At 49.0% G+C, this 25,488-nt stretch overlaps 2 protein-coding genes across 2 annotated transcripts in view; both read right to left on the bottom strand.

Moving 5' to 3' along the window:
• Positions 1-14,230, bottom strand: part of STK10 (serine/threonine kinase 10) — a 43,769-nt gene extending 29,539 nt beyond the window's left edge. The window contains exons 1-2 of the mRNA XM_085236566.1: positions 13,745-14,230; positions 2,874-3,038 (exon numbers count right to left, since the gene is read on the bottom strand). Coding sequence (XP_085092692.1) covers positions 2,874-3,038; positions 13,745-13,900 — 321 coding nt within the window. The 5' untranslated portion in view covers positions 13,901-14,230. The remainder of the gene's footprint in view (positions 1-2,873; positions 3,039-13,744) is intronic.
• A 4,596-nt stretch (positions 14,231-18,826) lies between these two features.
• UBTD2 (ubiquitin domain containing 2) overlaps positions 18,827-25,488 on the bottom strand; it is a 52,359-nt gene continuing 45,697 nt past the window's right edge. The window contains exon 3 of the mRNA XM_085236440.1: positions 18,827-25,326. Within this exon, the coding sequence (XP_085092566.1) occupies positions 24,929-25,326 (398 nt within the window). The 3' untranslated portion in view covers positions 18,827-24,928. The remainder of the gene's footprint in view (positions 25,327-25,488) is intronic.

Below are 25,488 nucleotides of genomic sequence, written 5' to 3'. Positions count from 1 at the left end.
ACAAACCAACGTAACAAAGAAACCCAACTCTCAAGAGGGACAGAACACGCGAGGTTTGTTGTTTTCCTTTCCCATATACGAAATATTATCAGCACAAATTCAGTACCATTAATTCCAAATGTTCAAAACCCACACCTTGGTCTCATTTTGCAATGACAAAATGATGTTAAAAAAGCCTTGTTTTGAAGTTGCACACAAGTTGGGTGGAGGGTGTCTGCCTTTGTGTTTCCAATTTCTACAACACACTTCACACACAGAGTGTGACACAGCCACAAGGACTTCAACCAGACTTTTTTTTTTTTTTCTTTAATAGCTTGAGATTCTCAGCTTTCATTTGGTGCCCCCATTTCCAGCAGCTGGGATTTATGCAAAAGAACATCAAATGCCACAGGGCTTATAATAAAAATAAAATAAAATCAGCTCCCAGCACTGCAGTTCTGCAAGCCTCACTGGGCTGTTCTCAGCCAGCACAAGGCCGCTCAGCTTCTGGCATAAGCACAGAACAGACAGTGGGGGAGGAAGGGGACAGAACAGCACCCAGTGGCCGAGGGCACCGCATCCCAGCAAAGGGTTTATATGCTGGAAGGAATTTCATGCTGGATGCTGTCATGTCGCCAGTCATATCCCTGGGGAATTACTGAATCCCTCCAGGCACAGCCTGTTCTTTGCACTGGGGTTCTGCTGGTTCTGCTTGTTCGGCATGGTATAGATCAGATCGAAAAGCAAGAGGAATTTGCTGGTTCATGCCTTCATTTCAGCACTATATTTACACGAGGCTGTGCCGAGCTATACCACTTCCCTTCGCACAGGAAGGTTCTTGCCCCACAAAAACTGAACGTCCCCTTCCGATCCCAAGCCCCGCCTGGCAGAGAGAACTTCTGGGGTCCAGGCAGCCCCAGAAGGACAGGTTTCCTCTCATATTTTCCATGTAAACTCAAAACTCAGGAGTCAGACGGCAGTCAACAGACTGATGAAGCAAGAGCACCTCTCAGGACTGTCAGCTGAGACCGCCTGTGGCACAGATCAAGCCATAAATTATTCAGACCAAGGCACTCCTGCCATCTGGGAAGCTGGGCATGTCTGGAGCTTTGGCAGCCAGGGTGTGCCACAGCTCCTGCCCCTTCCCAAACACTGCCTTCCCTGCACAGCAAACCATAGGACACACACTCTCTGTGCCACGGGAAGCCTAAACTACAGCAGGGTCTGCACACCCATCCTGCAAAGGGAACATTTGTAAAACATTTGTAAATGATCCAGGAAAGCATTGCTCAAGTGACTGCACAGATGGAAATCACGGTGGGATGGAGAAGGCCAGATGAGGAGACATTTATATATGGCTGCAGATTTTCCCCCACGGGGCTGGCGACCAAGAAGCAAAAAACTCTGACTTCAGAGAAAGCCTGAGTGCAACTAGAAACCTTCCAGCAGGCCAACGGGCCGGCGTATTTACTTCCCCTAAAGCCAGAAAAACACTACAGCATTAATAGGAACAGCCTGAGCACTGAAATGGAAATGCCACTCAAATAATTAAATAAAGAGAACGATCCTCTCTCCAAAACAATGGCCAGGGCTGTCACGTCTGCCCTCACGGGACAGCCTCATACAGGAGGCTCTTGTTCCATTAGATTCAAAGAGGCTGTTTAATTTTAGTAGGTCGGCAAGCATCTGACATTACAAAGCACTTGGTAGACAAAAGCGGAGCAGAGATCTGCAATCCATTTTCCCTTCAGGAAGGAAGGCAAAGCTTCCTATTGCAGGAAGGAGGTGGAAGGGAAAGGGGAGGGGGCTGACATTTCAGTGAGCAGGCGAGGCCAGCGTGTGCAGGACAGGCAGATCAGGGAGGGAAAAGCAGAACTCAGTGCAATATAAGCCTGCACCACCTCTCACCTCAGCTCGTTATACATTTGCTTATTTCGTTTTGCCAGGATTTATTTGGCTTCAATTGCAATCTTGTCCAAATCCTGAGTCCCCTCCTAGGAAACATGTTTGCCTTTCACTTCCTTAGAACAGCACATATTTACTTTTGTTCTCTAACATGCCCAGCATCTTAGCACCATGATTAGCAGCCAACTAAATACAACATGTAAGACTTCTCCCTCGAAGCAAGGAAACACACAGAAGGGAGTGCAATAGCATTTCTGCAGCATTGCTTAACCAAGGAACGAAGGTATGAGCTGTATTATTCCAGTGGCAGATCTGCAGCTCAGCCTAGGCTCTGCCCTTGGTTCCAGGCAGGCAGGACAAGCAGTGAGTTACAGCTCGTGTCCAGAGAAGGCGCCTTCCATGCTAATCTTCCTCTGGCACTAAGAAATTAATAGAAAATTAGAAGTAGGGGAAGAGGGGATGGGTAGAGACTGTACCAGCTGGACAAAAGGAAAGCAATGCTGTTCCAGGCCTCGCACCAGCCCACTAGGTTGTATTTGGTGTCCCTTTGCCTGTGCCCACCTGCTTTGTTGTGTGCTACAGACACTGAGCCAGAAATAATGGATGAGCCAAAAAAATGGGGTTACACTTTCATCAGATCCTTCAAATGAGAGGGTGGATACAAAAGAGAGGCTCTCATCAGTGCTGCATTTTCTACCTTTTCAAGCTACAAAAGGTGAAAAATCTAACAACCCTGAGTTTCACTTCAGGGTTAAGATCTCTTGATCTTCCCTGGGCTATTTATAAGCGGCTTTGGTTAGATGACAGTTTGCCTGTCAAAGAAAGTGAGGAAAATCCAGCAAGCAGAGCACAGTCTGCAAGTCATTTCTAATTCACACTGATGCTCAAAGGTGCTCCAAAGGTTCTGCTTCTCTGTGAGTTACCCATTTCTTCTTTGCCAAGCTAGAAATGTACAATCATACAGGTCATTCATAGGAAAAAACTCTTACCCATAGCTTGCCTTCCCAATAAAAGGCTCCCAGCAGTTTGACGATGTGCGGGTGATCACAGGTTGCCAGTATTTCGATTTCCACCATGTAATCCTCCAGTTCATCTTCATTCTTTGTTTCAATGACTTTGGCAGCTGCTAAGGCACCGGTTTCCTTATTCTTAGCCTGCAAGACAAAACCACCATAAGCAGGTGAGGATAGCGAGGAACACACAGAGCCTGCACAGTTCCTGCTCTTCCAGTACCATCTGCAACACAAGGATGGGAGCCTGCAGATGCACTGGTGCTCCCTCTGGCCTGGGCAAAGCTTCAGACAAAGGATGAACACTGACAAGGAAATATCTCCATTTGTTTGTAGTGTGAGAAGATATGGAAGCAAGAAGACCTCAGAATCAGGAGGTTCTCTGATCACATTGTAGGTGATAGCTCCAAAATCCAACCAAACTCACAGTACAACTGTGAACCATCATCAGTTTTCTGCAATGTGTAGTGGAAACATTGGGATGTCCTCCTCAGCAGGTAAAGCACCAAGAAGGGTGTGTCTTGATTTCTGAAGACTGTCCAGCATGCCTGTGACCTGTTCAGACCATGGTAAGAGAAATACTCTCAGCAGGTTGCCCCACTATTTCATACAGTCCCATTAACCTGTTTATTGTAACCTGCTTCACCTAATACCTAGTAATATGTCCAAACCTTTGTCCTGCTGCTTGGGAAACCTTGCTGACTTTCCCTCTCCTTTCTGGGGGAGAACAACTCTGCTGTTCTAAGGGTTGGCAACACAGGGTTAGTGAGTTCCATCACTTCCAACCTCCCTTCCACAAGCATCACTCACTGCCTAGAAAGAGAGCACCAACAGCTGCCTAGGAACTGCTGTACCTGTAGATGCTATGCACCAGAAGAAGGCTGCTAATGCAGCATGAGGCACCACGCAACGCAACCACTGATGTCCATTTGCTTCCCTCAAAACTGTCAGGGCCAATTAGCATTTTACAGTTGGAAATTTACACAACTTTTGCAGAAATTTGCAACCAAATGCAAAAAAGGGTGTGTTTGCAAGACTGTCTGTACAAAGAACTCTGCTATCAGAGCATCACGGGCTGGGTGAGGGGGCGAGATGAAGCAGCTGACTCAGGAGCTGAATGCCATTCCCAGAAGTTCATTGAATCAGCAGGCTGAGGAACAGGAGAAATCCCCATTCGCTCACACACTCTGCTCCTCCACTTACACAGGGGAGCCCTTGCAGCATGACTTCAGCTTAATCCCCTTTTCTACTTCCCATCCCTCCCCCATGCTGCTTCTCCTAGGATCACGACTGCTTCCCAAGGCAGAAGTCATGCTGGAGATGCTCATGCTGAAGGAGCAGTTGGGACCTTTCTTACTGCTTTGTGGTTTATGTATCCGCATCTGCAAAACCTACATGGGAGCTTACAGCAGGATTAATTCCTAGCGTAAACACTGTGAGCCCTACTGAAGAGTTTTACAAGGCTTAGGTGAGAATGTTGCTGTGTATTACCAGCCAGGCTGTGGGAGGAGGAGAGAATGAGGGGAAAGCCATATAACGGAGAGAGGGAAAATAAAGGGGTCCTGACTGCTGAATTCACACTGGTTGGCACGAACCTCTGTGTCTTTACCACAGGGGACAAACCCATTTCTACCTGGGCCTGCTGCCCAAGTGCAAGACAGCAACTCATGCTAGTTTCAGAAGAAAATCATTTTTTGTTGGGTTTGTGGGGATTTTTTCCCCTCCAATTTGTGTAAGTTGCCAGCAGCTACCAGAGGAGAGCAGGCAGGCCGGGGCAAGGTGCCGGGACAGAAGCAAGCACAGGGAATGCATGGTGCTTCCCAAGCTCCATACCAAGTGCCCCACCATGTTTGCTCTGCACTTACCGCCCTGGGAGGGAGCCAAGAAGGGAAAGTAAATATTGTGAGACAAGGTGGGGCTTCCCTTGGATGCCAGCTACCGCATGGGCCCACCAGCAGGGCTCCGACTAGGACTCAGGGGCCCTAAAGGCACCCACGGAGCCCCAGGGGCTCAGCCCACTGCCAAGGGAGGGGTGGCCCTGATGGCCCAGGCTGCTCACCCTCCCCAGGCACGTGGTCCCCACGGTCCCAGCACCCAGCCATCCTGCAGCCTTGGCTGGCACACAACTGTGGTTGCAGAAGCTGTGCACACAGGCCTGGAGGACACAGTTCTGCAAAACAGGCTGTGGGCGGGGGTGCAATCGCAGTCCATGATCTGATCTTATTCATCGTTACCCGTGTTACTAATGGTGAGAGCCCAGCAACCTCCAGATACGGCTTCCTCTCCAGATATGAGCCTGCTAGCACACTGCTTTGCTTTCAGTCCAAACATGCAGTGGGTGAAGTCACACTGCTGGTGGCAGAACCGCAGAGCAAGAGCTGTTTTCTCCTTGACTTGCCTGGCCCTGTGCAGTGCCTCACCACATGGTGCACAAGGCCAGCAGGAAGAGCTGTGAGGTCCACGTGGCTTTGGCACAGGCCAGGAGTTTTCTTACATGTTAGAACAGCAAATCTGGGACCTTACAGATGCCCACAGTATGATCAGCTGCTGTCCTTCCCCATGAATAAGGACTGACTTGAATGAGAGCAGTTTCCTGGCCACTGCTGCATTCCTGCAGACAGCAGGGTTGCAGTTTTGCAAGGGACAGAGTCCCATGAGCTGCACAAGGTGGCTTTCACTACAACAAAGCCCCTCCAGCATGATGAGGAGACTGCTCCCCACACACTGTGAGCACCCACACCCCAGGCAGCACTGCTGACCCCTTCCAAGCTGCCCACGATCTTGCCAAGCCCCAACCCAGCCCTCTGCACTCCCACTGTGCCAGCCCTGCAGCAGCCGAGGGACAGCTGTCCCCCATCAGCAGGCAGTGTGTGTGACACAGCCCTGCACTGTAGCAGCCAGACGCGTACAGGCAATGTCAAATTTTGACTAAGCGTGCTGTGCGGTCTCTGTAACTCACATCTGGCAACTTCCTCCAGCTTCTCAGCTAGTATTTTCCTGCATACAGCATATTGAAACAGAGATATTCTTCCAGGAAGGTTTGTTTGGATGCTAAATACGCCAAATGCTTACACTGCTATCTCTTCGAGCCAGTTTCAGACATCTGAGACAAGCAATGATCCTTTAGGGCTTAAAGGCCTTTTCTGATTTCTACGTGCAAGAAGTGATAACCTGCTCCAAGACATCAGCACAAAGCAAAATACAGATTGTTCCAGCCTCAAAATGCCAAACCAGCAATCACACAGAAGCAACCTGCACCCCCAGTCCGTGAGCTGCTGACCTGGGCAGTACTCCTTACAGCAGGGGGACACAGCGCCAGGCTCAGGAAGGCAGCATCCACTGCTTGCTCTCTGAGAGCTGGAAGATTGCATCTCTACAACTTCATCTCCATCAGGAGCTGCCATGAGGTGGAAGCCCTTATTTTGCAGCAAGGGAAATGAGAGCTTCTCTCACGATAGCTACTTTCCTTGTCTTTTCATTTCTTTGGGATTTAAAAACAGTAATAGAGAGGAAAAGAAACCCAAGATGACTCGAGAGTACCCTAGGATGACTCACCAGCAGAGAGTTTGTTAGACAGCCACAGCATTTGAAATGACCTCTAGAGAATGCAAAGAAGAGGAGAAGTTTCATTTCCTGCACGAAATACCCCAAAATGCATACTCTGGTGAATTAGTGTTTCCCAGACCAGCAGATTTTCCACTGAAATTTGTGGGCCGAAGAGAAAGAAGAAGCTAGCTGGTGAGATCCCAAGAACAGAAACTGTTTGATGCCAGTCTGTGACCTATGGCTGGTCAGTCAAAAACAAAAATAGTTAAATTAAAAAAATATCCACTTCCATCATGTATCTCCTCCACTGCTGGGCATTTTAATGCCATGGATTATTTGTCCCTGGAGTGCTAATTAGCACAAAATATAGAGCAGACAGCTGCCAGCATAGTGCCCAGGATGTGCTGCTGAGCTGTAGCTGGATTCATTACAGTCCTGGCATTTAAAACCCAAAATGCCCTTCTGGCCCTATGTGCCTTTTTGCACCGCACAGACACAGGCTGACAGGTCTGTGCAGAGACAGTAGTGGGGCATGCAGTTCATAGGAGAACACAAATCAAATAAAAGTTACCCAATAAGCCACTCCAGAAAGCCATGGCAGGAGCCAACATTCGGGATATAAAGCAAAAGGGAGGAAGGATCTTGCTGCAGCCCTCTGGAGAAAGATGGGTGCGGAGCATCCTGCTCCCAAACACAGTGGGAAGGCAGGGAACAAGCACTGTCATTCCTTGGAGGCAGAGGTGTAAAGAAAGTGCTGCCCACTTCAAGGATTTAAGGGGTAAGAGGTGGTTGTTCAGGTGATACAAAGGGCTGACTGGGCTTTGCCTATGACTCAGCCTGTTGTGAAACCTGGGCTCTGACAAACACAGGAACTACTTGAAGTTCTGTAAGAACTCACTGCCGGAAGGCAGATTGTTCTGTCCTTCCTCAGGCAGCACCCTGCCATGGCACAGCGTGCTTGAGGGCAGGCACAGGGAACGTCCCTGTGAGCTCTCACCCACCAGTGACAAAGAACTGAGCTGGCAGCCAGCGTGCTCCAAGCGGTGTCACAGGAGTTCTGCCCATGCTGCTCATCAGCATGGTGTCCTGGGGGCTTTCCAAGCCTGGGATGACCCTTTCAGAGCTGGTTTGCAATAATGTGCAGTCGTGTTTCTGTCCCTTCTCTCTGTGTGCTGCGAAAGCTGATGCCCCAGGTATTACTGAGCTGGGGAACCAAGAGGGAGAAGCTCCCCGGCCTCCTTCCAGTGGATGCTGCATTTGGGGATTGATGGTTCTGCCTTGGTTTTCCACGCAGCAAATTCTTGTTGAGTGTCTTTGTATGGAAGCAACTGAATGATTAGCTATTTCTCAGGGATAGCATAATGATTAATTGCCTTCCAATGAACTCTGCCTGAGCTGTCTGCATCAATAAACACAGAGCAGACAGGCTCAAGTCAGTATTCCTATTATTGCCAAATAATCAATGGGAGCTGAAATTACTTTCATGTCCGATGAGCCCCACAGAGCTACTTCAGTCTGCCACAATAACTCTCTTTAAATTATTATTATTGTTTTTTCGGTTTTTCTGTTTTGGAAATGCTGGATTCACCCCACCCAAGAGTACCAGGCAGCTGAGCTGGCAGTGATGCGGGTGCAGCAGTGCAGCTGTGGCAGCGGGGAGCCCCAGAACACTGAGCCTGGCAGAGAATCACAGACACGCAGAACATCCCAGGCTGGAAGGGACACGAGGATCATTGAGCATGCTTCTTGGCTGCACACAGGACCACCCAAAATTCAAACCTTCTATCCGAACGCCTGCAGCCTCGCATGCTGCACCCAGCTCCAGTGCAGCCTCCTAGCAGTACGACTCTTTACAAGGCACATTTTAACCTTCTGAGTTATGACTTTCAGGTGCAATACATGTGTTTGGGGAAATAACGCTGAGCCTTATCCCAACAAGACAGGAGGAGATGCCAGCAGGCTGCCTCATCTGCCAGAGGGCCAAATGCTGCACACACACAGCGATCTTCTGCATATCAAACTGCTGAAGCCACAGGGCTACATGTACCTGGCATCCCCCATAGACGCAGCACCACATGGGCACCAGGCCAGGCAGGAGAGCTCCAGCCGAAGGGCTGCATCACACTGCTGCTCTGGTAGCTATGGTAACACTTTTGCAAGAGTTAAAGGGAAGTGGAAGTGGCTTGCAAAACAAATAGAAAAGTGTTAGTAAAAATGCAGAAATGTCTTCCTCTGGTTTGACGTGCCAGGGGCAATGGAAAGGAACATTGGCAGCGAGTTCAAGCAATAACCAAGGACTTCTTTTCTATAATGGACGCACAAACAAAGTGACTGGAGCATGGCACATGCACCCCTTCCCACCTTAAAAGCTCAGCAGCAGCCCAGCAGAAGGCAGGGGGTGCCAACAAGCCCAAGCAGCAGTGCATTGGCTGAGGTGCAGAAAAGCTCTGTGCAGTGCTTTGAACATTGCACCCAAGCACAGCAGGACAGGCTGAAGCAGAGAAGCTTCTCTGCTGGTACACCGCACCGTAACCTGCAGGAACTGAGCTGGCTGCACGATGCCAACATGAGCCAGAAATAGGAGAAAAAATCCACGCGAGGGGCAAAGAAAACTCGACACGGATAGAAGGCTTTCAGTCTGCGCAGGCTTGGAGTATGGATACGTGAAACGTTCTCAAACCGCCTGGAAGAGCACAGTGCCCCAAGTTCAGCATGTCTGCCCTGAGCTTCACTTACTCAATGCACTGCATTCAAAAAAAAAAAAGTAGAACATGAAAAAAAAAAAAAAAAACCACCAAAATGAAAACCACCAGAACACTTTGAGTGGTTGCATCTTTTTGCAACAAGTTTAGCACACGGCGCTATGGACTTGGCTGCAGGCTGAGTGGCTGTGTGCATGGTGCAGGGGACAGGCAGGGGACAGGGCTGGGACAGGCATGTGGCTGTGGGTGAGCACAGCTCCCTGAGCACCCACACAGCACGGCAGTGAGGGTGGGTTTTACCTAATGTTCATTAGGAAAACCCCAGATTTACAGACAGCAGTATTTCAAGAACAGGAGAAAGTGCATTCCCCCCATTCTTGCTTCAAAGAAACTGCATGTTCAAGGGGAAAAAAAAAAATTAAAACGATCACGAGACAGGTAGGGATTTTTCTAAGGGACGCAGATTGCCGTGTGCCTGAGGGTGAAAGGCCCCAGGCCTTGCTCTGAGCTCTTCCTTCCATGCAGCTGCCCACCACAGCCAGCACTGCCAAGCTGCAGGCCATGACACAGAAGTAATTGTCAAAATATTTAGGGCACGGAGAGCCATCCTGCTGCCCCTGCACACACAGCCATGGCTCGGCAGAGTTGCAGACAGCCTTCTCCTGGCCCTCAGAAGGGATGGAGCCGAGCACGTGTCAGTGCATTTCAAGTGAACATTAAGTTTAATCAAGTTTAAAGTTCAACCAAGTTTAATATCGTTGGGCCACTGCTCCCTTAGTAAAGGAGTGATGTATTCTCATTCCTCTTCTTTCCCCATGTGAAACACTGTAGGAGAGCCTCTCAGCCAGTCCAAGGCACAAGACCAAATCACAATCGTACCTTCTTTTTTCTTTTTTTTCCTTTTGCCCTGTTTTTATGGACCAAGTTGCAATCAACTTCAGCTTTTTCCTTTTTTTTTTTTTCCCCCTCCTCTTTTTTAAGCAAAAAGCCAAGCTAGCGGTTCCACGTCCTTCTGCAACACCCTTTCCAGGAACCGGGTGTTAAACTCTCCGTGAACCAAACTGCCAGAAGTGAGCTGAGCTGGGAGAAGCCCAGGCTGGCAGCTGGTGGTGGCAGAGACAGCCCTGTGTCTGCCTGTGCCAATGCTGGATTTACAGCGCAGCTGCACAGCACCTCCACCACGAGCCCTTCACCACCCCTATCCAAAACAGAGCTTTAGAGGCTCTAGGGCTATCAAAGAAGCACTAATGCCACCGTAACACATCAGGATAATGCACACACAGCTCTTGAAGCTGCATCTTAAAAAAAGACAGCAGAGCAGCACCAGAGGCACACCTAGGCAGTGCTGTGGCACAGCTCAGGCTTGCTGCCTGCACCGATGGAGGGTTCAGATGAACAGCCCCAGTGCTGTGCAGTGCTGACAGCTGCGGGCTGCTCTGCACGGAGGGGACATCCCATCCCCACCCTGCTAGAAGAAAGCGTTATCGGAGCAGCACCCATCAGCACGTGCTGGGGAGAGGAGATAGCGTTCAACAAGAGGTGCGCGGACAGCAAAACGATCCCACAGTTTGACAGGCAGCAGAAAGGCAGTGAAACTGCAGGCTCCTTTCAGCAGAGCCCATGCTTCTACAAGACACAGCCCTGTCCCCATCAGGGCCTGTAAGAGCCAGGGTGCATCCATTCCTGCCGACAATAAAAGGTTCTGATGTAGGACATCGTATTTTTATGTTTATATTGCATTTGTTTGTACGTTTTATAATAGGGGCACTGCTAACTTCACACTCTGACTGCAGCTCCTGACCACCGGCCTAATGACTGACTGCAGATGCCTGATTTAATGACTTTTGGGTGAAGACAGTAACAAAATACATTTAGAACAGCGCGTTGCTCTCTGTGGGCTGCTATCGCTGCCTTATCACACCCACTGGAACTACCAAAACCAAAGGATTCATAGAGTGAATGCAAAGCAGCAGGCAGTTTTCCCCACCCCCTTCCTACTTTTCAGCATCATTACCCTCTGCAGCGAGTTTCGCTGTTTCCTCATACAATCAGGTCCCCTTCTGCTGGGGAAAGAAGAGCAGGCTTTATAGAGAAACAGGGGAATTCCTGTAGCTCTTACTAACTGTGTGTTTCTTAAGGCCGACCATATACATTTCGGGCTCTACTTCAGAGTTGATTATTTGCAATTAACATATATTGAAATCAAGCCCGTCCTACTTTTGTGTCAAACCAGCTCAGCTTTGCTCAGCTGAGTGCCGGGCAGTCCAAGGAGCAGCTCCCCAAGCACACTGCAGTGCAGTTACACCAGCACTGCACAGCTGAGCCCTTCTTCCCCCTGCTCAAACCCAGCATCTTAAAAACTAAACCCACTCCAATAAACAGTCTTCCTTCTACCAAAATCTGAATGTCTCCCAGCACGGAGCATTCTGGTTGTGTTTCAGACTATTCCCGGCACGAATAAATCCCATCTTTTTGCACAAGGGCCCAACACATGGGCGGCAGGGCAGGATGCAGGGGTTACATCACATCCCCGTGCTGCAGGGCGGAGGGCAGGCAGGAACTTCATTCAAACATCCTGAAACTCTCACCGCCGTGCAAACGCCCCGACTCACTCCGAATGATTGCTTTGGTGTGAAAAGCAAATTGACATCAAAGTAACTTGAAGAGAATGATTACAATTTCTCACTGCACCTTGGCCACCTAAGTTTTCCTGGTGCACAAGGGCTGGTTTGTTTGTTCTGGGCTTTCTTGGCAGCTGAGCAGAGCAGTACAGCAAGCATAATCCTTTACGTCACAATCCTATACACATCATCACTGGAGTCGTGCTCCAGATTAGAAAGACAAAGGAAGACAATATGCAAGTTAAACCTTAACATGGCAGGAAACGGCTCTGCAATAACGCTACCAGTTAATAGCTAAAATAAGGCTGTAGAGTAATGTGTCACCTGAATCTTTCTGGGCTCTTAAACAAACCAAATCTTAAAGGCCAACCGTGTCCTTCCAGATGAAGGGTGGGCACAGTTCAAAGATGGAGAACTGAAACTTGACCAATGAAGCAGGAAAGCTCTCCGTCACAAGATGAGCCACCACCCCATGCCTAAAGCAGACAGTCATCTCGATTTGGTTGTTAAAGTACAATCACAGCTGCAGACTGAGTGAACTTTGGGCTATAAGCACGTGGCCTGTACTGTGTCATGACTGCAGCCCACGTCCTCCTTCGGGTTGAAGAGGGGATGGAAGGAGATGGAAGGAGTTGGAGACACAGCGGTGCTGCTGTCCGACAGGCTGACAGCCCAGCACACAGTTACCACCATCATTTAATTTTGTGTCAGGCTAGAGTTCACAGCAGAGGCATTCAGGTCTGACAGCTGATGTAAAAACCAATCCAGCCACTGTTATTATTATTATTTTGTTAAGTTCACTATTTTGGATACGTGAAACACATTTAAAGTAGAGGAGATATAAATCAGGTATTCCTCCAAGTTTTCATTTGTCTCAGAAGCCTATTAACTTATTTTACAATGTTTACCTCATTCCTTTCATTGCACAAGAAACCTAAGCAAATACAAGCAAATAATTACCCAGGCAAGAGTGAACGTTGCTATATACAAAGTGGTTTCCAATATACAACACCAAGCGAATGGGTCACAGAAGAGCTAATTAGCACAGGTGTCACTTTTAAAATGATAAATATATTAGAGATTAAATCACAATTGTAAGCAATTGCGTTATATTAGAAGAATGGAAGAATCTTCATCAAAGATTTCCAATTTAAGTCTGATTTTTAGAGTATTTTCCTCAAATAACACAGCCATAAATAGAGAAAACAAATGGCAGAGTGCTGTCCTGGCCAGCTCCCTTCTCGCCCTTCTCTTGGTCACTCTGCATTTCTCAGCTCTGACATGGCAATACCTTGCTGAACGCTCTAACGAGCCTGCCAGAAAGCAGCTGCCAAACAGCTCATTCACAGCTCCACTTCCAAACGATCTCTGCAACCGGGGCAGCTCGCTCAGGGAAGCTGGAGCCCAACCTTCTCCTCCAGCCAGCCCCAGCACGAGCATCCTGCCCGCCCCAGCAGAGCTGAGCGGTGCAGAGCCGTACCAGGTGAGCTTTGGGGAGCAAAGTCCGGCTTGGTATTTGGCCTTTAGAACCCTAAAAGTAAAGCTGTCATAGCACTGTACCCATCGGAAGGAGCTGCGCTCCTCTGCTCACCGAGCTTCCACACACATAATGGCACCCCTGGAGGCTCGCAAAACTTGGAGACAGCGAGCTCTCCATTCATTGCTCCGACACTCTGGCAAGGTTTAGAAGTTTGACAGTTGAGAAGGAAAAAAAGTTTTTTTTAAAGGTGAAAGAAAGAGACAGAATGCTTCTCTCTCTTCTTGCCCCAGACCCAAGTACGGCAGCACTTCGGTCCTACTGAACCAGAAGTTCTCCCGCTGCCCCCGCTCGCAGGAGGAGAGGCTTCCCCCGCTCCCAGCCCCGCGGCGCCCGGTGGGACGCGCAGACGCAGCCCGAGGCTCCGCGCACAGCCCGGCGTGCGGAGCGGGGATCCCGGCGGCACCGCGGGGGGAGCGCAGGTGCCTGGGAGAGCGCACCCACCTTATAGACCTTGCCGAAGGCTCCGTCTCCCAGCTCCCCCACGACGTCCCACACCTCGCCGGGATCCAAGTCTCTCCGAACGTGCTCGTACTCCTTGGAACGCCGTTTCTCAAAGGTGGAAAGGCGCAGGATGCGGCGGAAATTAGCGAAAGCCATGCTGCCGGGGCCGGTCGCAGAGCCGGGAGCGCGGCCCCCCCACGCCGCCGCCAGCTACCGGCAGCCGCCCCGCGCTCTGCCCCGGGGCAGCACGGAGCCGCCCGCAGCCGCGCACACGGAGCCGGAGCCGCTCCACCTGCTGGCCTGCCTGCCTGCCGCCCCCCCGTGCCATTGGCCGGCAGCCGCCCCGCCCGGCTCAGCTCGGCTCGGCTCGGCACTACCGTGCTGTGCTGCGCTGCCGAGGCGGGCCGCTGCCAGCAGAGCCGGAGCAGTGAGCACGGTTGGGACCCGGCTCGGTGCCGGTCCGCACGCTCTCCTTGGCAGAACTTCAAGCCCCTCTGAAAAGCCGCTATAAAATCAAGTATTAAATGGGGACATCTAGGGGAGAGAGCCGACGGTGCAGCCGGAGATGTTTTTTCCTAAAGTCTTCTGGACCTCCCTATGCTCTTTCTTCTTGTTCCATCATCTATCTCCGCAGTAGGCGATTGATTCTGTCATATACTATTTTTCTGAAAGGAATGGAATGGGCTGCCCAGGGAGCTGGTGGAGTCACCGACCCTGGAGGCGTTCAAGGAACGGTTGGACGTTGTGTTGAGGGACGTGGTTTAGTGAGAACTTTTGGTGATAGGTGGATGGTTGGACTGGATGATCTTGTAGGTCTTTTCCAACCTCGGTCATTCTGTGATTCTGCAATCTCTAGGCTGCCACTGCAATAGCTGTGGGCAGCTATTGGGCATCTCCATCCTCATCAGGTTCTGTGAAGACAGAGAGTTCAAGATAAGCCCTGTGCTGAAGGGCCTGTGGTTCAGCCCAAGCAGAGGGGAGCTCAGAGAGGTGATTTCTCCACTCACAGACGTTTTGCAAAGTAACCCTCTAGAAGTTTTTGAGCAACTCTGACTCAGTGTACCGTTGAAAATGAGCTGTGGCATTTTTTACCCTACGTTTGATACCCTATCAGCAGATCTGCTGTCTGTGGGCATCGTTGCCAAGAGAACTGGCTATTGGGAGTCCTGGAATGAAGAACAGTTGCAGCCCCAGCACACGGCCCTGGCCCTCCCCACCTGGTGCAGCTCTCTGAAGGTTACCTCACCTGACCAGCTCATGGGACCACTGCCAGAGACTGGGATGGATTTCAACCCCCATTGAATCATAGAATCACTCAGGTTGGAAAAGACCTTAAAGATCATTGAGTCCAACCAAGACTTAACCATACTACCCTAACCCTACCAACCCTCTGCTAAATCGTGTCCATGAGCACCACATCCAAACGGTTTTCCTTCCCCTCCTTTTCTTTCTGATAGCCTAAACCCCACTTGATTTTATAGTATTATCACCCCCCCGCATCCCTGCAGCACGCAGAGCCCCCAGGTCGGCTTCCAGTGCTGTACAGACACGATAACCAGCTCCTGGCTGCTGTGAGCTGATAACAGACACACAAAAGGTGGTGATAAAGGAGGTCTTCACGGCCGTACAAGCAAGATGCCAGCAACATAGGGCAAGAGGGGATTCTGGCTCAGTGACACTCATTCCTTAGCACTGCTGCAACCTCACAGTGTAATCCTTTCCATAAACCAGCTCTGTGCTAGGAGGCAGGCAGGTGTCTTGCCAGCAGCTTTCTGTGTGAGGCTGTTCACAGCCACAGGTCGCTCCTCCTCTCCATCAGGCAGCAGCACAGGTCTGGGCGCCCTCAGCTCCTGGGCAGCCAGAGCAGATGGAACTGAGCTACAAATAACTGTGGGTGGGTCAGGAGTTACAAGTGACTCCTCCAAAAGAAAAATGCGTTCTTTTCCTAACGTTTCCTGTTTATTGAAAAGTTTTTTGGTTTTCTTTTTTGTTTTCCTTTCAAGGGCGTAGGGTGGAAGAGAAGGAAGTCAGGAATTTATGTGTGCTTTAACATTGTCTTCGGTGCAGAAACCCATACATGCCACTTCATAAATCAGACATCTCATTAATGCTGTCTGTTAATTCTGAGCGGTATCTAATCTGCTATTGTGTTTTTAATTGCCTGAATTGTCTGTGCACCTCATCTGGGAGCAGTGGCATTTAAACTAAAATAAACCCCACTAATCGCTGCTCACAGCTTTGTGCAGACAAGGCCTGAGAGCTCGCTGCTTTCCAGACCTGCAGTGTTACTGCATTCTCCGTTACATGATGGACCTGAAGAAAAAGCAGACTGTGCTGCTGTTTGCCCTGCTGGACCACAGCACAACGAGCAACATCAACTTTAATGGCTTCTACATGTTGTTGTGCGTCCTCCTGGCCCACCAGGTATGGGGCTGACTTCTACCTGCAGCATGCAAGCTGTGGGGAGGATCTCTGGGTCTGGATGTGGCCACGACACTGCTGCACAGACATGAGAGCCGGGGAGGGATGGGACAGCCCATTTGCAGGAAGCACTGGGGCTCGGGATTTCCTGCAGGCGCGGCCAACGAGAGGTCACCTTTATTCTCTGCATGGCAGCATCATCTGGTAGTCCTGCTTTCTTCAAAGCAGGAAATCAGTGCTTACAGCCTTCTCCTAAACCTTTCTGCCCCAAAACAAAACCAGTTCTCTGTGCCCTCCTGCAAGGAGCAGGACCTGCCCTGTGTAGTGCTGGTGCTGTCCCTTATTCGGGGCTGCCTGGTGAAAGGGATGCTGTGAGCAGGCTGTGCAACGCGGCTGTGAAGGCTCTCTCTCCCTGTGCCCAGCCTCGCCCAGCCCCAGATGTTATGAATCACAGCCACATCTGGAACTCGTCATGGAATGGTGGAGAAACATGCCAGGAGGTGCCCCATTAGCCTGTAACATGTTCTGGATGAGCCGCGGGCAAGAAGCTGGAACCAAATTCTCCTGAGCATGCTGGGAAGCAGCATGTTGGAGAAGGGGACAGGAGCTGGGGCTCGGGGGTCTCTCTGAGTTTGCATTAGCCAAAGCTGTTTTGCTAAGCTGTCTATCTCCAAAACTAGAAACTGAGCTACACAGAATTCAGGATGTGTGCAGTGCTCTGCACTGACATCCAAGAGGAGAAGCAAAGTTGAAGAAGGCAGCAGTGGGCTGTGGCCATCCTGCCTGCTGGAATGGGCAGCTCCCAGCAGCTCCAGTGAGAGCCCCCTCCCCATTTGGGAGCAGGGCAGCTCTGCTCCTCCTCCCCTCTGGGCTCAGCTCACAGACACCAAACAGATGGAACAACCACGTAGAAGGCAATAAACCAAAGCGACAGAGCCCAGAAATTGTGTGTTCTGTTTTCTCCATTCCACATCACTGCTCTACCAAGGTGGGTGCCACAGAGCAGCACCTGAGGAGGAGGAAGGATGGGTGCAACTTGGGTTCCACCTCCGTATACCACAACAGTGGCCCACATGGCACTGGGGATGACCTCTCCCCATCACACGGTGCTCCCCAGCCATTCTGTGATGCACGGAGGTGCTCTGAGCCTCAGCCCTGGATCCACTCGGGTTTGTCAGCTTGCTGCTGCCTGCTCTGCATTAGCAGTGCATGCCTGGGGGTCAGGCAGTCCCTGCGTCCTCATTACTGCTCATGAGGAGTGGTTCGACTGAAGGAAATGCTGCTTTCTGTGTTAACTCAGACACTTAATTAAAGCCATGTGGAGAGAAAGCCAGAGAGGCAGTTTCTGCTGCTAAATGTTGGCTGTTTACCCCTTGGACGCAGCATCCTGGTGAATGTATTTCCCCTCACCTTACATATGGTATCACAGCATTCAACCTCCTCCAAACACACTGCCATTACAGACCTCCCTTAATGAAGCTGTGAGGCTACAACATAAGGGATTAATTAGGATGGAAAGTTCCCATCTGTGAGCTCAGCTGCTGCCCCCACATGACGCATGGCTTCAGCACACCCACAGCACCCACCTCTGCGACCTCTGCTGCAACTCCGGAGTTGGAACCTCCAACTCTTAGAGATAGGTCAGAGAGAATGCAATGAATGGCTCCTTGCAAAGCTGGAAGTGACCATCGTGCCTTACATCTTCAGGAGCCAGCAGCTGGCAGTGTGTAACTCCGCCATGGGAGGGAATGCTGCCCTGGACCCAGTCTGTGTGACTTTGTGCAGTGAGACAGAGCGCAATGAACTATCAGCACTGTTACAATATAAACATTAATTATATTCCACGTTAGCTAGAATGGAACAGAAGCAGTCTATCTAACAGCTCTATAGATTGTATTTTCACCCAAACTCCTATGACAGCATCATAAAGGTTGGCAAAGGCCACCAAGGTTGTCAGGTCCACCCCCACCCCAGCCATGCCCACTGACCGTGCCCCTCAGTGCCACGTCTCCACAGTTCTTGAACACCTCCAGGGATGGTACAGGTATTACATAGATGTATAATCTCTTTATATGGGAATATGTATAGATACACACATAGAAGGAATATATATATTCCTTATATATGTATATATATAAATTCAGGCAAGTCACAAACCCGTTTGCTTATCATTCACATTGATTCTATCAGGAAAACAGATTAAAAGAAACCCAAAACACTGCAATGTTTGCTGTGCTACCATTAGACCAACGTGGCTCATGAAAAAATTATTCACACTCCTCTGACACATTCAGCAGTTAATCAAGGCTAGGAAGTGGTGACCTGAATGAAGACAACGTACCAGCTAGTGGGATTATAGGGTGGTTACTCCCACTGGGCACAGCGCTGCACTGCCTTCCTTGGACTCCCATGGACAGCACACCTCTTGGCAGAGGACTCTGTCACACACCCACACAGAACCATTACGGTTGGGAAGCCCATGAAGATGACTGGGTCCAACCAACCCATGGCTGTGACCACTCTTGGCTGCGTTGCTCAGTGTGGTGTCTGCCCCAGCCGGGATTGTGCCATAACAGGAGGTCATGGGAAAGCTGTAGGCTGCCCATTCAGAATCCAAAGCGCTATTGGAGAAACTCAAAAAGAAAAACAAGGCTGCGTTCGTTCCTTAAGGCATGGCATTTCCAGTATTACTTTTATTTTTAAATGCAGGAAAAGATGAATTTCTCTTTTTCTGTTTTCAGTACAGGAAATTTTGTACAGCATTTCCAACTCAGAGAAGGTCATGATGGTTTGCTCTCAGTGGCAGAAGATGTTCCCTTGGTTAAAAAAAATAAAATCACATAATTTAACAATCTAAAGACAACCTACTTGTGCTTTGCCATTGATTAAAAATGTGCACACACTACTGCCATATGTCAGCCAAGAAACAGAGGTACAACAAAAACACAGAACGCATTGAAAGTGACCTGATGTTCACAGCATCTTTATGCAGGCTGAGAGTTCTTCACTGATCGAATGAGCCAGGGAGGGGAAAAAAGTTCAAAAGCTTGTTTTACACAGCCCTGTGTTTGATTCCAAAAGATCTTATAAAAATTACAAGGGGAGAAAATAAGAAAGATCACATTGCTGGGATTCCTTCGTCCTTGCTGTGCTGGAACGACGTGCTCTCCGTGTCAGTGCCAACTCCAGCACCGTGCCCTACGTAATATGGATGCTTCCTTGTTACACACACAAACAAACTGCATACAAAAGGTTTTACCATAAAAATGAAGATATTTATTCAAGAAGTACAAATCTGATGGTACCAGCCATCTTTGAAAGCCATTACCATGAGGCAGAGAGGACACAAACCTAAGTCTCTTGCTCAGGACGTGTGAAAGCAAGTGTCTTACAAATCTCCAGCTAACGCTGTCATCCCAATCATTGCTCAAAAGCCACCTCCACTTTTTAGACATTCCCTGGACTTGAGAGGCACAAACAGGGTTTTTATTACAAGACCAGTTAGTTATTTTAATAAAGCCATCAGCTAAGAATTAATTTGTTTTAAGTTTTCTTTGTCTCCAGCCTTTAACTGGACTCAAATTTCCTAAGGAAACGGACTTTGAGATGGGCAGGTGCAGAATTTTTGGAGCTCAAGATGAACTGAGAGTTTTAAGGCAGGAGTCAGGATTTTAAGTTCTCTGTTTGCCCCATGGCTCTGATCAAATGGTTATCGTCTGTAAAATATACAAACACGAGTTGTATCGGATAAATACCCAACAAGTGGTCCTGCTGGAACACACTTCTCCACAGAGAGTCCAGCGGATACATTTATGGCAAGTCTCAAAGTCCACAGAATGAAGCCCGCTGGCTGAACACCTCATCTTCTGACTGCTGACGTCTGTAGGCTCGCAGCCGTGCCACGTCTGCCATGGAAGGAGCTCCATCTCCATGTCCTATGAACAAGAGCAACACACACATGCGGCTACGAAGCATCTGAATGGATGAAGCGTGGGAGAGGGGAGCCATCGGCAGAACAGAGCAGTCAAAAACCCTTTGTGAAAAAGGAAGTCTCAAAGCAGGCAGACTTGTATATACAGTCAGTGACCAACAGAAGCTGCAGATTGTAGCTGCAGATATAAAGCAGGACATTCATCTTCTTTGGGAGAAGACAGAAGCAGAGTTGCTGAGTTTAGCTCAAAGATTTCCTACAATGGTTAACTTGCAAGGCAGACCACCACCATCTCAGGCACGTGAGGCTTTCGTTTTGTTTTGTCCAAGCAAGTTTGCAGAGCGTAGGAAGCTCATCCCTCATCCCCAAAGCAACTCTGCAGTAACTCCTTTCTCAGAATCCCTCTCCATGCTGTCCCATGGAGCAAAAGCTGCCTGAGAGCTGCCAGCCTGGAGGGATCAGGCTTATGGGGAAGTGGAGAAGGGCGAAGGAAGAAAGCCCCTTTCCAACAGAGCCTCCATTTATTTCAACAGAACGAGATCTGAGCAGCGTAGTGAAAAAGCCAACAAAAATCCTTCATTTCCCCCCTCCCCCCCCAACATTAACATGATCTGCAAAAGGCGCAGGGAGTCTGGAAGGTATTTACAGTGATGCAGAAAAGAGTTTGTAGAATATAGATCAGGAGTCAGAAATGTCACTACTGCTTGTGTCTCTGAACAAGACAGAAACGGAGAAATGTACAGCATTCAGTTTGCCAACACATAGCTAAAATGCTTTCAAAATCCCGTGGCTAAAAGCATCTCACCATTGCAACAAACTAGGATCTTTAATAGCATCGTTGAAGTTTTTACATTACATACTAACAATAGATACATATGCAGAAGCATGTCATACTACAGCAATACTTTTGCCAGCTGGCCATCTGCTCTACTGTTACTCGCACTGCACGTGTTGCCTTGTTGCATCAAGGAATCCCATCCCTCTCCTTCCCAGGCCAACCTGTGAGCTTGCTGTGGAAGGCAAAGAGGAGCTGCGCTCTGTCTGGTTGATGAGTTCACTTGTTGTGTTGTTTCTATTACTTTCAGCATTTTTGTGGCTATTAAAAACCCAACTCATTACACTGCTGATTCACATCAATAAATCTTCCAAGCTCCAGAGTATAAAGGCTTGCAGAAAACTAAGAACATTCATAGTGCAGTTATTCCCAGCTGTGTCCGCTGTACAGGATGCTAATACACAGCCACTCACAAGCAGCCAACGCAGTGAACTGGGCTCTTAGCTGGCTGTAGAAGACCAGGAGCACCCTGCTGCAAGTACTCTCTGTCCTGCAGCTCCCAGCAGGCAGTGTTCTGTCCTTTGCACTGCCCGCTGCCCAGGAGTGTGGGCTTTTACTGGTTTGCCACTTCTGGGTCAGGAAGAAGCAACAAGAGAGGGTAGAAAAATCTGAAGCACATCAGACAGCAAAAAATGTCATCTACTGGCTCAATTCACGGCCAGAGTGGATGAGGAATGACACAAAGGGCTGACAGGCTTAACAAAAAAACAGAGTCCTATTTTTCCTCACTTGTGTGCACCTGGCACTGCAGTTCGTGGTTGTGGCATCACCAAAGTTGCTGCATCACTCAGCCCCAGCACAGCCCAGGCTGCCAGAGGCACTGAGCTCACCGCTCAGCTTTTCCCACCCACTGAACACAGAGGCTCCTCTCGTCCTCCCCCTGTGAGCAGCCACAGACCTGCCCCCGTCCCACTTCTCCCTGGGGCTGTGAGCTGAAAGGCATTTCAGTGTTCGGTTGGATTCGTTTCAGCCATGCCTCCCCTGCTCTGCACTGGAAACAAGCCCTTCCCTCTGCCCTGCTCTGGGAGCCATCGCGAGTTCCATGCAAATCCAACCTGGGTCCCCTGCACTGGCATTGGCACTGCAGACCATCCTGGAGCACAAAGACAAAGCGCTGCGCAGACAGAAGTGACTGTTCTCTCAATGCATACTGCAGCCTCCAGGAATATACAAGGGATAAGTTAGTCAACATGCTGTATTCTTTCCTTACTGATTTTTATTATATGTATTCCTTACTGATTTTTACTATATATATATATATATTTGCAACTTGGAATTCTTTTGTCATGTAAATCTTGTAAAATTTGTTTCCAGCAGGGTATGTGCTAAGCACATTTGCTTCATTTCATAAAGAAGAAATGAAAAGATTTCACTGCCACCTGTAAAAACATTTCTACCACTGAATTTCTGTCAGTTCTGGCTGTGTGCTTAGTGGTCAGGAGAGAGGAGAGGCTGTCAGAGAACAGAGCACCTTCACCAACCAGTCCTCTGTTCTGCTCAGAGCTCACACATGACACAGCCTTCAGACCATCACTGTGCAAAAAACCACCCTGCCAGAAAAACAGATAACAAAAAACATGATCATCTGGTACAGCATAATGCAAATGATGCCATTCTGAAAGGGTCAAGAAGGGAAGAACAAAGTCTCCCAGCTCCTACAGTCTCATCTCAAAAGCTGTACCTGGTGACAATTGCCTGAATGAAAAAAAAACAAAAACCCTCCAAAACCCTCAAAAAGAAGTGTTGTAGTGTTCACAGTTTCAGAAATGTCACGCTGGTTTTAACTCTGCTCTCTCTTAATCACCTATCACAATTTCCCCTTCCCAGAAAGGACTGGAGGGACGTGAACGTTCATATGAAGATGTTCAATTACGCCTTACAGGACAGAGCCTTCCTGGCACAAAGCCACCCTTTGACCAGTGAAAAATCAAAGAGATTTGAGTTGTTTATATACCAAATAAATATTTTTCCCTCTGGAATGCAAAAGACTTGGCTGCAAAACCCCAGTATAAGAAAGCATATTTGTCATAAAAAAACTCCACAATAGAAAACTGTGGTTCTAGATTAGTATTTATCAGCCTTGATTTAATCTTTAAAAAGAAAAACCACAAATAAACCAAAAAAGCGAAGAACAAGTCACTTGGGTGTTTATGAGAACAAGAAACTAATTTTCCTTTATAGCTCTGCCACTACACTTCCATCATCCTGCACAAAACTGGGACTTTAGGAGCTTTAAGGATATCTTAGCGTACAACACAGGGACCAAAATGAAAGCTATTTTGAGATAGAGAAGAAATGCATATAAAATGTGGATTTATTTTCCAAGAGGTGAAAGTTGGCTGCACTATTAACTGCATCTGCTTCCACCTGTCGGGTCAGACTTGCGATGTTGTACCAGAGTCCTTCTGGCTCTGCAGTGATACTTGTGGAGCAAGAAACTCCCTCACAGCCAGACAAACGGAGTTCTGTGCAATTAATCAGGTTTCAAATGGCCAATCCTAACCTAGCAGTTTCACCAGCAGATGAGTAAGAGTTGAGGCAACTGTAGGTTTAGGTCGCAGGTTCAGAATGGGAAGGCAGAAATCAATGAAAAACAATCAAACCTGGCCAGCGTGTCGGACCTTTGGAGAAATGATTTCACTGATGGCTGCAAAAACAAGCAAACTAGAAATGAAGTTTAAAAGGAGCAGTGGATTTGATCTCAAGCAAAGGCATTGCCAGACAAGCCTGAGGAACAGAGCACATCTCTACCCGAGGTAATCGATGATCAGATTCTTCCCACCAAATATGTTTGTCTGATTCAAATTTTTGAGACTAGAAAAGGATTTGTCATTTGTCACAAGGACTCCTCTTACATTCTGAAGGGAAAGTACTGTTGATTGGACACCACAGCCACACTCTGGGCTGCTGCTGCATGTTGGTGAGGATATCTCCAGATCGAGAATGACCGCTGCTTCAAAAGACACAGGAAAAGCTGAAACTTGTGTGCTTTTGTGTTCTTACCATTTTCCACGTGGAGCCCTCCAGAACGGAGCAGGGGAGGCTGCAATTCATTCCATTTGGGCGTAACTGCACTTAACCTATTGCAGTGGGCACACCAGTGCCACCGGACAACAGTCGTGCACCTCATCCTTAATTGCAGACCAGCGCACCACTCCTCCTAACTGGCTTGTTCAAAGTCTGCTTTAATGCTCTGAGTGCTATACAGAACTGCGGCAGGCACACGCCCAGGTGCCAGTCAGCAGGTAAACTTCAGGCAAAGTCAGTCTTGTAGGTTTACAGTACAGTACGTGAGAGTATACTTTCACAAAGTTATTGCCTAAGGCCCCAGCAGGCTGCGTCCCCAGCGCTGGCACCAGCAATGGCACAGGACTGCATTGCCACCTCGGAATGTACAACGGCACGGCAGGAGCTGCCAGAAGGACAGGGACTGAGCCCCGGCCCCGCTCCCTGCCCAGGACTGGCGATGCCTTGGCAGCACCCAGCTGAAGCTGTGCACTGGGTTAGCCAGCGAGATCCCCACAACACGCAGCGGGACCTACGCAGGTCAGCTGCAAGTCTTGTGTGAACTGTAGGTGGTGCTGATATGAAATATCCATTTTTTATTTTTTAAATAAAAGTGCTCTCTTACTCTTGTTCCATGGATCAGGACACCACCTACAGTTTTAAAGATCATTACATGCTTTTATTGTTTAAGTGAAAGACAACCTTGTCCCTCCCTCTTTGCACGCCCTCCCTTTTCCCTTCCCTTCCCCACTCCTTTCTTCACCCTCACCCTTTGCTGCTTGCTGCTGCGTTAAATATGAGATCAGGCAAACCCCAAAGGCCAGTTTACATTTTTATGTTTTGTTTTTGCAGATCTCCATCACAGATGGAATTTTTGCTGGTCAATTCTTGGAACCAATCCATTAGCAGGACAAAACGAAAGAAGACAGGGCAGTGAAAATCAGTCCCACAACAGAGAGGGAAAGAAGGAGAACCGATAAACAAGCAGAAATCAGTTTTCCACCGGGGTCGGGTTTGCTAAGGGCTGGCTCACAATGACTTGCACCACGTAGTCCTTTGGGATTTTCAGCTCCTCCAGTTTCATTTTGTCTGCGAGCGGCCGACCCGAAAAGAACCAGCGTTGGCTGCCGGGCTCCACTCCCTCCACTGCGTGCAGCCGCCTCTTCATGTGGTACACCGTGTCCATGCTGCGGACCATCAGTTTGAGGTCTTTGCCTGTGGACAGGCGCAAACGGAGCTGGCATTCGTGCCCTGAGTTGGGCGGTGGGTCAGGGATGTCCAGAGTCTCCAGGTCGCCCTTCTCCTCGATCATGTTGATGGGCGGAGCGAGGCAGTAGACCGGGAGCTGGTACCGGTTGCCCAGTTCATCGTAACACTCTGTAAGAGCACCTTGAGGGGTAAGAGAACAGGAAACAGTGAGTGTGGATGTGTTTCACGTTTAAAACTGAAGCAGTGACACTTTGGAGCGTTAACCCCGCTGTTATGGCAATGATTTAGGTTTTGAGGTCTCAAAGGATCGACCTTAAGTTCCCATCAGGAACTGCTTCATCT

The sequence above is a fragment of the Meleagris gallopavo genome, chromosome 15 (genome assembly GCF_905368555.1).
Source record: "Meleagris gallopavo chromosome 15, MGAL_WU_HG_1.1, whole genome shotgun sequence".
In the NCBI taxonomy this organism is placed as follows: Eukaryota; Metazoa; Chordata; class Aves; order Galliformes; family Phasianidae; genus Meleagris; species Meleagris gallopavo.
This window is presented reverse-complemented; position numbering and strand designations above follow the sequence as displayed.